General features: G+C 43.7%; 1 protein-coding gene across 1 annotated transcript; it reads left to right on the top strand.

Moving 5' to 3' along the window:
• The first annotated feature begins 9,940 nt into the window (after positions 1 to 9,940).
• LOC109747674 (trimethyltridecatetraene synthase) lies at positions 9,941 to 11,866 on the top strand. The gene has a single exon (XM_020306701.4). It carries the CDS (start codon positions 10,050 to 10,052, stop codon positions 11,589 to 11,591), a length of 1,542 nt encoding a protein of 513 aa, XP_020162290.4. The 5' UTR covers positions 9,941 to 10,049; the 3' UTR covers positions 11,592 to 11,866.
• Positions 11,867 to 12,088: the final 222 nt, after the last annotated feature.

The following is a 12,088-nucleotide window of genomic DNA, read 5'->3' as shown; positions in this document are numbered from 1 at the left end:
TTTGCCGGCGACCTGTTGCGGCAAGGATCAAGGCATTTGGGGAGGCTGACCAGTGGGGCCCTCAAGTTAGACAGTGGACACCTAAGAAGCAAAAGGCGGCCAGTGGGGGCTGTTTTCAAAAAGGAAAAGCGTATTCGCAAAAGCCGCTTCCTCAAGACGGAGAGGAGGTGGTTGAGATATTTGGTCAGCTCTGGTCGGTGCCGTCCCCAAACAAAGCTAGGGTTCCGCCACCAAAGGGAATGATGGTTTGGATCCGCAAGGACCTCTTCCCCTCCAAAAAAATTTACCCCAGAAGATTGCTATCCCGTGAGAGAGAATAGAGAGCTTGCTCGACCGAAGAATATCAGCTTCTCGAAGGAATTGTGGAGTGGTGGTGCAGATCGAACGACGTACGCTCAAGTGGTCAAAGGGATGGCAGGCAACCGAGGAGGGGGACGCCAAGGTGGGGGGAGTGGTGCTGGCCGCGGGGAAGGAGCTCATCGTCCTGTAGGCCAGACGTACCCTCAATCCCATGGCCAGATCCCTATCCAGACCAGGGGTTTGACTCCGCAGGGAGCACTGGTGATGCAGCAGCTTCATCCAGGTACATTCCAACCCATACAGCAATTTGGTGGTCCAGGCAGCTTGCAAGGGATGCCACCATGGCAGGGGATGCAATTCCCGCAGTATAATCAGTGGCCGCAGCAATATTTGCCCAATATGCTTGTAATGCACCAGCAACAGTAGCAGATGCCGGTTATGCATCAACAGCAGCAACCAGTGCAATATGGACATCCCCCTGAACAACTCCAGACTGGAAATCAGTTCCAAGGATATGGGGAAGGGCAGTCTAGTACTCAGCAGCAGAACACTCAGAATCAGCAGAAGAGAAAGAGCAAAAGCTTCAATTCACAAAAAGAACAGCAAGGAAAAGCCAGCAGTGCTGACAAAGCTGATAGTTCTCAGAATAGGAATGAAGAGGTTGTGATCAATTATGATCCAAAGTTGAGGGATGTCATATGTTATAATTGTGGAGAGCCAACTCACTTTGTTGGGACCTGTCCAGTGCCTAAAAGTGCTTCATTTGTCACAAGGCTGGTCATCACATGGACAACTGCTTGGAGTGGTGTAAACCTCAAGCTACCGCCCAATACTATGGCAGTGCCAATGCAGGGCTGGGTTTCTTTCACATAGAATCAGATGACAAGGAGGCAGTTAAGTGGCTGAACATGACCAATGTGTGTGTTGCTGTGATTCAGGAAGGTTCTATCACCTCCCAAGAACTGAAAAACAACTTTTCTGAAATATGGAAAACTAATTGGCCATGGCAAGCGAGACAGTTAACTGAGAAAAGATTTCTAGTCAGGTTTCCACCTCACAAGAAAGTGAAAGATTTGGTTGAGCTCCCCTCTATCAATCTCAAGAAAAAGGGGGTAACTGTCTCTTTTGATAAATGAGATGGTGAGGAGGTAGCATATGGTGAATTGCAAGAGGTTTGGGTGACCATGATTGGGATCCTATTAACAAGCTCACTTGGAAAGTAATATCCATATCACCTTCATCTTGGGGATCTTGGTGAATGTAGATTGGCATGAAATATTCAGAAGCTTCTATGAAAAAGTCAAGGTGCAGGTTGCTGTGAGATATTTCAAAGATCCCAACTGAAAGATTGGTAGGAATTGACAAGGAATTATTCCTCATATCCTTCCTTGTTGATACAGAACCAATCCTGGAAAACATTAACCCAACTACAAGTGGGGGTGAGAGGTCAGATGAAGACCTTTTGGAAGGGAATCCTGAGAAAGATATGCAAATGCAGGGTCCTAAAGATATGGAAACTGATAAGAGTAAAAATCCAAAATCTGGGGGCCCAGCTCAGAATTCTCAGAAAGCTCCTTCTAGGTCCAAAACACCAATGGAGCTAGTGAACTCACTGGAGAAAAAGGTGCAAAGTGCTATACTAGGACTGGAAGGAGATTCAAGCATGAAAAAAGACTTGCATAGGAAGAAACCTGAGGATAATATTGGCATTCAGCTACTGGAGCAATTTGATGAGGAGTCTGATGGGGATGGTGCAACCTTGGAGGTGCCAAAACCACAGAATACTCACAACAAAAAATGGGCTCTGTGGTGGCACCCAGGGTGAGCACCAGGATCAAAAAAGATGGGAGAAATGCCATACAAAAAGCTGAAGACCTCAGGAGGCTTAAAGACCTGGAAGTTCCTAAAGGTAATAGGAATTATAACTCCTTTTTTGCTTTAAATGATGACGATTTACTTTTGAAAGCAAAAAGGCTGGCTTGAAATTAGGTGATAATGATGTTAGTATTTCTCAAAATATTCAAGTTATTAGGCAAGTGGAGGAAAGCAGGCTATCTGCATTTAAAGACACTCATCCAGAGTGTTTCCTCCCTGCTAACCTTGATATGAGTCTTGATGATTTAAATATTGATCTATCTGAGAAGGCCGCCCAGTGAGTGATCACAGTAGTGATCACCCTGAAGATACCCCTACATGGGCTGAGGTAGTCTCAGGTAGGAAAAGTAGTTCTAGGAAACTAGATTTTAATAATGGTAGTAGGCCTATTTTGGAATGTTAGAGGGATGAATAAACCTGAAAAACTCAAGGCAGTGGGTAAGCTCATTAGAGACACCCATGCTGACTTGGTTGGTTTTTTTGAGACTAAGAAAGAGTCTTTTAGTAATTTGCAAATTGCCAGTGTTGACCCCAGGAGAGTTACTTGGCACTGGCTACCAGCTGTTGGCACAGCTGGGGCATCCTGGTGGGGATCAATACAGAGAAATTTGATATTGTGTCTGTAGATATTTTAGATTTCTCTGTTTCTTGTTTAATTAAGGATAAGATGAATAACATTGATAGGAGATTTATTTCTGTCTATGGTTTAGCCTATAATAATCTCAAATTAGAGTTCATCAATGAGCTGCATAATATTCTGAATACTTGGTTGGGGCCCACCGTTATTGGGGGTGACTTCAACCTGGTTAGAAGTAGTGAAGAAAAGAATACTGGGTAGTTAACCTACACTAGGTGACCCTGTTCAATGACTGGGTTAACAAATATGGGCTGATAGAGTTGAAAAATTATAGTAGGAAATATACCTGGGCTAACAACTAGGATAAGCTGGTTATGGCTAATATTCATAAGGTTTTTATTTCCACCTGCTGGGAAGGTATTTCCTAGCTGTCCAACTTAAGGCTCTCCCTAGGGTGGGTAGTGACCATACTCGCCTAGTGGTAGATACAGGGGCCATCCAGCCACCAAAGAACAAACAATTTAGGTTTGAAAAGTGGTGGCTAGAAGTGGAGGGTTTTGAAGACATGGTGAAAAACTGTTGGAATGCTCCATGGTCTATCAAAGACCCCTTAGATAGATGGCAATATAAATCAGATTGCTTAGGAGAGTGTGTAAGGGCTGGAATGCCAACTATGAGGCTGCCCAGAATAAAAGCAAACAACAGCTAGTTGCTGAGTATGACCTATTAGATATTGAGTCTGAGACTAAAGTGCTTTCCCCACCCTCAAAGAATAGGATGGACAAAATTGCCTTAGATCTCCAAAATATATGGAGGTTGGAGGAAATAAGTCCAGACAAAGATCCAGAGAAAGAGGTATTTTGGAGGGGGGGGGGTAGAAATACTGCTTATTTTCATGCTCTAGCTAATCATAGGAGGAGAAAAAACAAATTGATATGCTAAATGGCCAAGATGGGCCTATGGAGAACACTAGTGATATTATTAAGATTGCTGTAGATTACTACAAGCAATTATTTAGTAAAGAAGATACCTTAGATATTTCCTTAGATGAGGAATTCTGGGATCCTTCTGAAAAAGTTTCTGATGAGCATAACAAGCTCCTAGAAGCTGATATTACTGAGGAGGATGTTAGAAAAGCAGTCTTTGGGTCATATGCAGAAGGCCTCTGGCCCTGATGGTTTTCCTTTCCTCTTCTATCAACATTTTTGGTCTACTATTAAGGGAGACCTTATGCTGATGGTAGATGCTTGGAATAATGACTCATTAGATTTATATAGGTTAATTTTTTTCTCTTTTAACTCTAATCCCAAAAGAACCTGAAGCAAACACTATCCAAAAATTTAGGCCAATTGCTTTGTCCAATTGTAGCTCCAATTTTTTTGCTAAATGTGTTGCTAACCAATTAGGGGACATTGGTGATGAGATTATCTCACAAAACCAAACTGCTTTTATTAAGTGCAGATTTATTGTAGAGAGTGTGGTGACAGCTCATGAAATTATTCATGATGTTGTGACTCATAATAAAGAAGGGTTTGTATTTAAACTAGACTATGAGAAGGCCTATGATAGAATTAGCAATGAGTTTCTATTAAAAATTATGTATCAAAGGGGGTTTAGCCCCAAATGGATGAGAAAAATTAAATCCATTTTATACAAAGGTTCAGTAGGAGTTAGGATAAATGATTGCAATAGTGATTTTTTTAAACCTTTAAAGGAGTGAGACAAGGAGATCTAGCCTCCCCTTTGCTATTCAACCTGGTGGCTGATGTTTTTAGTAGAATGCTTAATAAAGCTGTCCAAAACAACATGCTGACAGGGTTGATGGCAAATATTTTCCTCCAAGGAGTGACCAGTCTGCAGTATGCAGATGACACTCTCCTCTTTTTGGAAAATAACCTGGACTCAACCAAAAACTTGAAATGGCTTTTATCTTGTTTTGAACAAATGTCTGGGCTTAGAATTAATTTCCGTAAGTGTGACCTGATCCCCATTAATGTTCTAGAAGAAGAGGCTCATATGGTAGCTCAAGCCATGTCTTGTGGGCTTGGGTCTTTTCCTCTAAAATACCTGGGGTTTCCTCTGCATTGCATAAAGCTTAGAAGAGAGGACCTGCAACCTGTGGTTGATAAGGTGCTGAAAAGAGCTGCTGGGTGGAGAGGTAGATTGTTAGGATATGAAAAGAAATTGGTGCTGGTTCAATCCTGCCTAGCTAGTATTCCCACATATCTGATGAGTATGATCAAATTCCCCAAATGGGCTATTAATTTGATCAACTCATAGATGGCTCACTGTTTTTGGGATAATTATGAGGGGCACCATAAATATCATTTTGCTAACTGGGGCCTAGTTACCTAAAATAAGCAATATGGTGGCTTGGGGATACCAAACATTGCTGAGACGAACTTACGTCTGCTTGCTTCTTAGGTTTATAAATTCCATAATGGTGATAATAAGATGTGGAAACAGATAATTGATTATATATATAGAGCCAATAATCCCAATATCTTCTCTTGCCCAGATAACAACTCCTCTCCTTTTTGGAAAGGGGTTTTGTGGGCTGCTAAAGCTACCAGACATGGCTATGAATGGAAAGTGGGCAATGGTAAGAGGGTCAAGTTTTGGGAGGACCACTGGTTTGGGTCATGTAGCTTGGCCATCCAATTTTGGGAGTTATATAGCATAGCTAATGAGCACAATCAAGTTATTGCTAATTTGTGGGATGGGGTGAACCTTAAAATCACATTTAGGATATGTGTGGATAGTAGGTTGCTTCACCTCTGGTTTGACCTGTTGAGTATTGCACAATCTGTTATCTTGAGAGATGAGGATGATGCTTTAATTTGGAAACTAGAATCTAATGATAAATACTCTGTTAGATCTATATATGCTATGATAAATTTTAGGGGCATTAGCCCAGTTAATATCCCTGATATGTGGAAAATCCATGTCTTTCCCAACATCCATATATTTTTGTGGCTGTTGGCACATAATAAGTTGTTGGTTAGAGGGAATCTCATAAAGAGACAACATTTAAATGACCTCTCCTGTTTGTTTTGCTCTGAATATGAAACAATCAATCACTTGTTCTTTGAATGTGATGTGGCTATGGAGATCTGGAGAAATATACATTCCATCTCAGGATGTATTCCCCTGCCCACCTTTGATAAGGTGACATGTATGTGGGGGAAGAATAATAACCTGCAAGCTGAAAATATGATTGTATCAGCTACTCTCTAGACTATTTGGAGATGTAGGAATGATATGTGTTTTAATAACACAAACTGGATGGGTGTGCAGATGATACTGAAGACGATTGCAGGTTTCTGCAAACTTTGGAAGATCCTCTGCAAAGGAAGTGCAAAAGAGCGCCTGGAGGAGATCATTGTGGCTATATGGGAGGCTGCAAGAAAACCACCACTGCTGCTCTGGCCAGAGCCTGGCTAAGGAAGAATGAGCTTTGGCTGCAATATTCCCTGCAAAAGATGAGAGGGTGGATGGGTACGGACAAGAGGGTGATCATGATGGTTAAGATAGCTTCCTGTTACCTTCCTGTGGCGGGGTGTGCCAATAGTTTCATCAAATGTCTAAATGTTTATGTTTTGGTTTCTTAAACCATGCCGGAGGGATGACTCAATCACCCCCCGCTGTTCTGTAATAATCGTTGTACTCTGTGGGCAGTGGCGGAGCCCCCCCCCCCCCCCCCCCAGGGTTTGTGTCGTACTGAGTAGTAGGCCGTAGGTAAGCGTAGATTACTTTGACTAAGGAATACTTGCCCCCCCTATACGATGCGCTCCAGGCTTGAAGCCCACATGCCCAGCCACAGATTAATTTGGTACAGAAATACTAGTACGTACTGCAGCCCATTACTAGTTGGTCAAAACGGCCTGTTTAGTCTAGGGAATCCCCATCGTCTACCCATTCTATCGGCGCCGACGCGACGCACGACCCCCGCTGCGTGCCTGTCTCAGGGTAGTTATAGGAGAAGGGATGGGCGCATACGGCACTGCATAACTGATCCTGATCGACGGCGACGGCGCAGGCAGGTTCCGTCCGCCTCCGGCGACGGTGGCGATGCTCAAGAAAATCCTACGGTCAGTCTCTCCTTCGTTGATTTATATCATACGCGTTACTGGTTTACATTAGGCAGCAGCAATTTCATGATTTAGATTAAATTAGTAAATATGCTCGTGCGTTGCAATGGGAGACAAAAAATTACGGCTAACCAACTAAGTATGACTCAATATCCTGATATATGAGCGTACTCTATTTTGACACAGTGGCTCACCATGTTGCCATTCTAATCCTAGCCGATGATGGTCGCGATGTCCACGTGATCACAATGCATTCGACGCGGTAAATCCCAAGGCTATGAGTTTGCCAGTGCATACCACACTTGTCATTATGTTGCGCAAGGGAACGTTTAAAACTTTAAAAACATATCTCATTTACCACGAACTACTCCCAACGCCAAGACATATAAAGACTTTCGAAAAACTAATCAAATCCTAGACATAAAATACTTTTGAATCAGTGAACAGTTTTTTGAATTGACGAACATTTTTGTTTCAAATTTTTGATTTTCTCAAAATCATGAACATTAGTTTTTTACAAAAAAAATTAAATATACAAACCGGTTTTGAATTCATTAACAGTTTTTGAACCAACAAACATTTTATGAATCGATGATTTTTTTAAAATTGGGAACAAATTTTAAAAACAAATATTTATTTTTATTTTTGTGAACTTTTTTTGAGGGAATTTGTGAACATTTTCTAAATTGTCATGAACATTTTTTTTCAGATTCCCGGATATGAACATGATTTATTTCCCGACCATTTTTTCCAAATTTTGATTTATTTATAATTTTGCGAACAGTTTTACAAAACCACCAACATTTTTTGAATCTGCAAAAATTTTATGATTTTCTAATTTTTTTTAATTCACATATATTTTATGATTTCTCAAAATTGTTTTTTGAAAACTCGCAACTTTTAGAATATTAAAATCCCGAATTAATTTAAAGAAGAAAGAAAACAGAATGAGAAAAGAAAATACAAAAAAATAAAATAAAATAAACAGGGCAGTGAAGCCCCGCACATGGGCTGGCCCATGAACGCATACATGCGTGAGAAAAGAAAGATATAAATTGCGGAGCGTGAGAAAAGAAAGACATAAATTGATTTTTATGATTTTCTAATTTTTTTTGAATTCGCATATATTTTATGATTTCTCAAGATTGTTTTTTGAAAACTCGCAACTTTTAGAATATTAAAATCCCGAATTAATTTAAAGAAGAAAGAAAACAGAATGAGAAAAGAAAATACAAAAAAATAAAATAAAATAAACAGGGCAGTGAAGCCCCGCACATGGGCTGGCCCATGAACGCATACATGCGTGAGAAAAGAAAGATATAAATTGCGGAGCGTGATAAAAGAAAGATATAAATTGTTTTTTGAAAACTCGCAACTTTTAGAATATTAAAATCCCGAATTAATTTAAAGAAGAAAGAAAACAGAATGAGAAAAGAAAATACAAAAAAATAAAATAAAATAAACAGGGCAGTGAAGCCCCGCACATGGGCTGGCCCATGAACGCATACATGCGTGAGAAAAGAAAGATATAAATTGCGGAGCGTGATAAAAGAAAGATATAAATTGTGGAGGCTGGGGATCGAACCGTGGCCTCGTCGCTACAGGAGGGATACGCCAACCAGTCTGCTGCTCATGATTTCGTGACTTCTGCTCATCGCGCCTCTTTAAAATAACGAAGGAGGTGGCGACTTTTGGTCCGAAAAATTGAATCGTTTTCTCAGTTACGGGTGGCATTGGTGGATAATTTCTACCAACTTAAAGGGTAATTTTAATGACGGACGACCAGAAGCGATAGCCGCTTTATTAGTAGGTAAAGATTAGTTAGGTCAGTGATTTCTTCTTCTATCCCGGCGTACCGGTATTGTAAATCAGTCATCATGCATTGGTTATATAATTTAGATTTAATTTTTCATAAATTATTTTTGTATTTGTGTAGTCATGAAGATGAAAGCAGTATATTTTTTGTCTATAAATAACATATTTGATTTTCTGGGTAGTCACGAACCCGATTTAAAAAAAATGCAAATGTAACCTATTTGCATTGTCCCGCTGATTGTAAGATACTCCCTCCATTCCACAATGGAGTATATCAAAAGCATTGAATACATCTACGATGTTGACTATTTTTTCGGGTCATCGTCTCTTGGCTCCCCCTATGCTCAAATCCTGGCTCCGCCCCTGTCTGTGGGTTTTGTTTTCTGATGAAAATGGAACCGGGGCTGTCGAGCCCTTTTCTTCTAAAAAAGATGTAGAAGGGAGGCATGTACTTCTTTCTAAACACTCTAGCATTTCTCTCGGTCCAAACAACCCAACAGACAAGCATATTGATGGAAGCCATGGCCTTCCGGGGTTTAACATGATGGAATATGGTAAATGTAGCGTATAACAGAGTAAAAGCTAGCTAGGGGTGTGTACTGTCAGATTAGATATTGCTTTTAGTGTATAATAAAATAACTGCTTACCCACTGATTATGCACACTTGTAGTTTTGTCACATGCTGGTTGCTAGACGTCACTCGTTAAGATCTGACTTATGGATCCGTTGATGCATGTCGTTTAGCACCTAATGTACGTACTCACGTAACTAATCCTGCATAAAAAAATTACTCTTCTACATGTACGCGTCATGTTGGCCACGTTATATTAGGTAGCTACAAGCGTCAAAACAATAGGAAATACGAAGAGGAGACGATTGATTACAAGCCACATGCCAACTTTGTTTTAGAGATAATACATGTCTCATTTATATCATATCATAATGATCATAGTACGAGCCAAGTAAACACCGATCTGCCAAAACTAAAAAGACAACAAAACGCTAGCCTTTGCACAAAGAAACACTAGTCAAGAAGGAATATTACACTCAAGACCGAATAATCCACTGAGCTTGACACCACCGTCCGTTACCTGCCTCCGGCACCACCACAACAACCACTAAAGAAAAAAAAAATAGCGGATCACTTTCTCACCTAAGCTCGAAGATATACAGGCCCATGGGAGAAAAATATATTGCTACTTGAGAGTGGCTCGTATATACATAAGGACATAGACGGCCTTGACTTGATAGTTGTTACTGGAGACCTGACTTAAGTTACGTCCGTAGAGGTTGAATTAGCCCCGCTCCTATAAGTACACGGGCTCATCTGCATAATACTTGCATAGATCTGCAAATCAGTCTAGCTAGCTACCTCCCCCGGCGAGTCAATAATGGAGAACACCATCCTCCCTACAATGGTGCTCGCCGCCCTCTTCCTCTTCCTCTTTCTCAAAGCCACTTTCCGTCACGGCAAGAAGTACAACCTCCCGCCTGGCCCGAAACCTTGGCCGATCATCGGCAACTTCGACCTCATCGGCGCGCTACCACACCGCTCCATCCACGAGCTCTCCAAGAAGTACGGCCCACTCATGCACCTTCGATTTGGCTCCTTCCCTCTCATTGTTGCCTCGTCGGTCGACATGGCCAGGTTCTTCCTCAGGACCAAGGACATCCTCTACGTCGACCGCCCTAAGACGGCCTCCGGCAAGTACACCACCTACAACTACGCTGACATTACATGGTCGCCCTACGGCGCCTATTGGCGCCAGGCGCGCCGCATCTGCCTCACCAAGCTCTTCAGCCCACGCCGCCTCGCACTCATGGCGCACATCCGTGTGGACGAGGTGCACGCCATGGTGCGTGACATATTTGCGGTGTCTGGGCCCACGCGCGTCGTGCATCTCTATAGGGACCACATGTCGACGCTGAGCTTGAACGTGATCACACGAATGGTGATGGGGAAGCGGTTGTTCGCCGACGGCTCGTTGGAGGGGCCGGTGCCGTCGATGGAGGTGTTCAGGTGGATGATGGACGAGCTGTTCCTGCTCAACGGCGTGCTCAACATCGGCGACTGGATCCCATGGCTGGACTGGATGGACCTGCAGGGGTACGTGCGGCGGATGAAGAAGGTGGGGAAGATGTTTGACGCGCTCATGGAGCACGTACTCGACGAGCACAGCGTAGGCGAGCACCGCCGTCGCGAGGGTGAGGCGGCGAGGGACATGGTGGATGTGCTCATGGACATCGCCGACGACCCCAGCCTCGAGGTCCCGCTTGGCCGCATCGGCGTCAAGGCTTTCACACAAGACCTTATCGCCGGCGGCACGGAGAGCTCGGCCGCCACCGTGGAGTGGGCCATGTCAGAGCTCCTGAGGAGGCCGGATGCCTTCGACGTGGCCACCAAGGAGCTAGACCGCATCGTGGGCCGCGGCCGCTGGGTGATGGAGGAGGACATGCCGAACCTGCCCTACATCGAGGCCATGGTGAAAGAAACCATGCGCATGCACCCCATTGTCCCGCTCCTCATCCCGCGCGTCGCCCGCGAGGACGCGGCCGTTGGAGGATACGACGTTCCCAAGGGTGCGCGCGTGCTCATCAACGTGTGGGCCATGGGCCGGGACCCGGAGCTGTGGGACGCCCCGGAGGAGTTCAGGCCAGAGAGGTTTATTGGGAGCAAGATCGACGTGAAAGGGCAGGACCTGGAGCTTCTTCCATTCGGGTCAGGCCGGCGGATGTGCCCCGGCTACAACCTCGGGCTGAAAGAGGTGCGCCTTAGTCTGGCGAACCTACTGCACGGGTTCACCTGGACACTGCCGGAGGGGATGAGTAAGGAGGAGGTGAGCATGGAGGAGGTGTTTGGGCTAACCACCAGCCGCAAGTACCCGCTGGAGGTCGTCGCGGATCCCAAGCTCCCTACTCATCTCTATCTTTGAGTTTGATATGCGTCATGCATGTGTTATGGTTCGTCGGAATACTAGTCTATTCCGCCAGTCTATCTGCAACAAAAAATAAGGGGTAGCTTGATTGCTCAAGACAAGTCTATAGACCAAACCTAGTTACCTCAAGTTTGTACTAAACCAGCGACAAATAATATGGATCGGGAGTACTATATAAATGGGATATCAAAGTTAGCCATCTTGTAAAGTCAATAATTGGCATCACCCCGTGACCGGGTCAAGATGCATTTTACTACTAGCATGCATGATGGACTGCATTTTCCCCTTTTTCCTTTTGAAATGCATGTTGCACTGCTGAGTGCTGAGCGTCTTGCCCAAGGTAAATGTAGCTCCGACCCTGGTCCGAGCTCCGAGGTGCTCAAGAAGCCCGCTCCTCTTCTAGCAGCCTGCTTGCTCGCTTGATCCCTCTCTTTTCTTCTCTCTCGCTTCCTGCTGGGTAAAAAGGTTCTCCCTCCATCCGCAAGTACCCGCTG

This window comes from Aegilops tauschii, chromosome 7, assembly GCF_002575655.3.
Source record: "Aegilops tauschii subsp. strangulata cultivar AL8/78 chromosome 7, Aet v6.0, whole genome shotgun sequence".
Taxonomy (NCBI): Eukaryota; Viridiplantae; Streptophyta; class Magnoliopsida; order Poales; family Poaceae; genus Aegilops; species Aegilops tauschii.
This window is presented reverse-complemented; position numbering and strand designations above follow the sequence as displayed.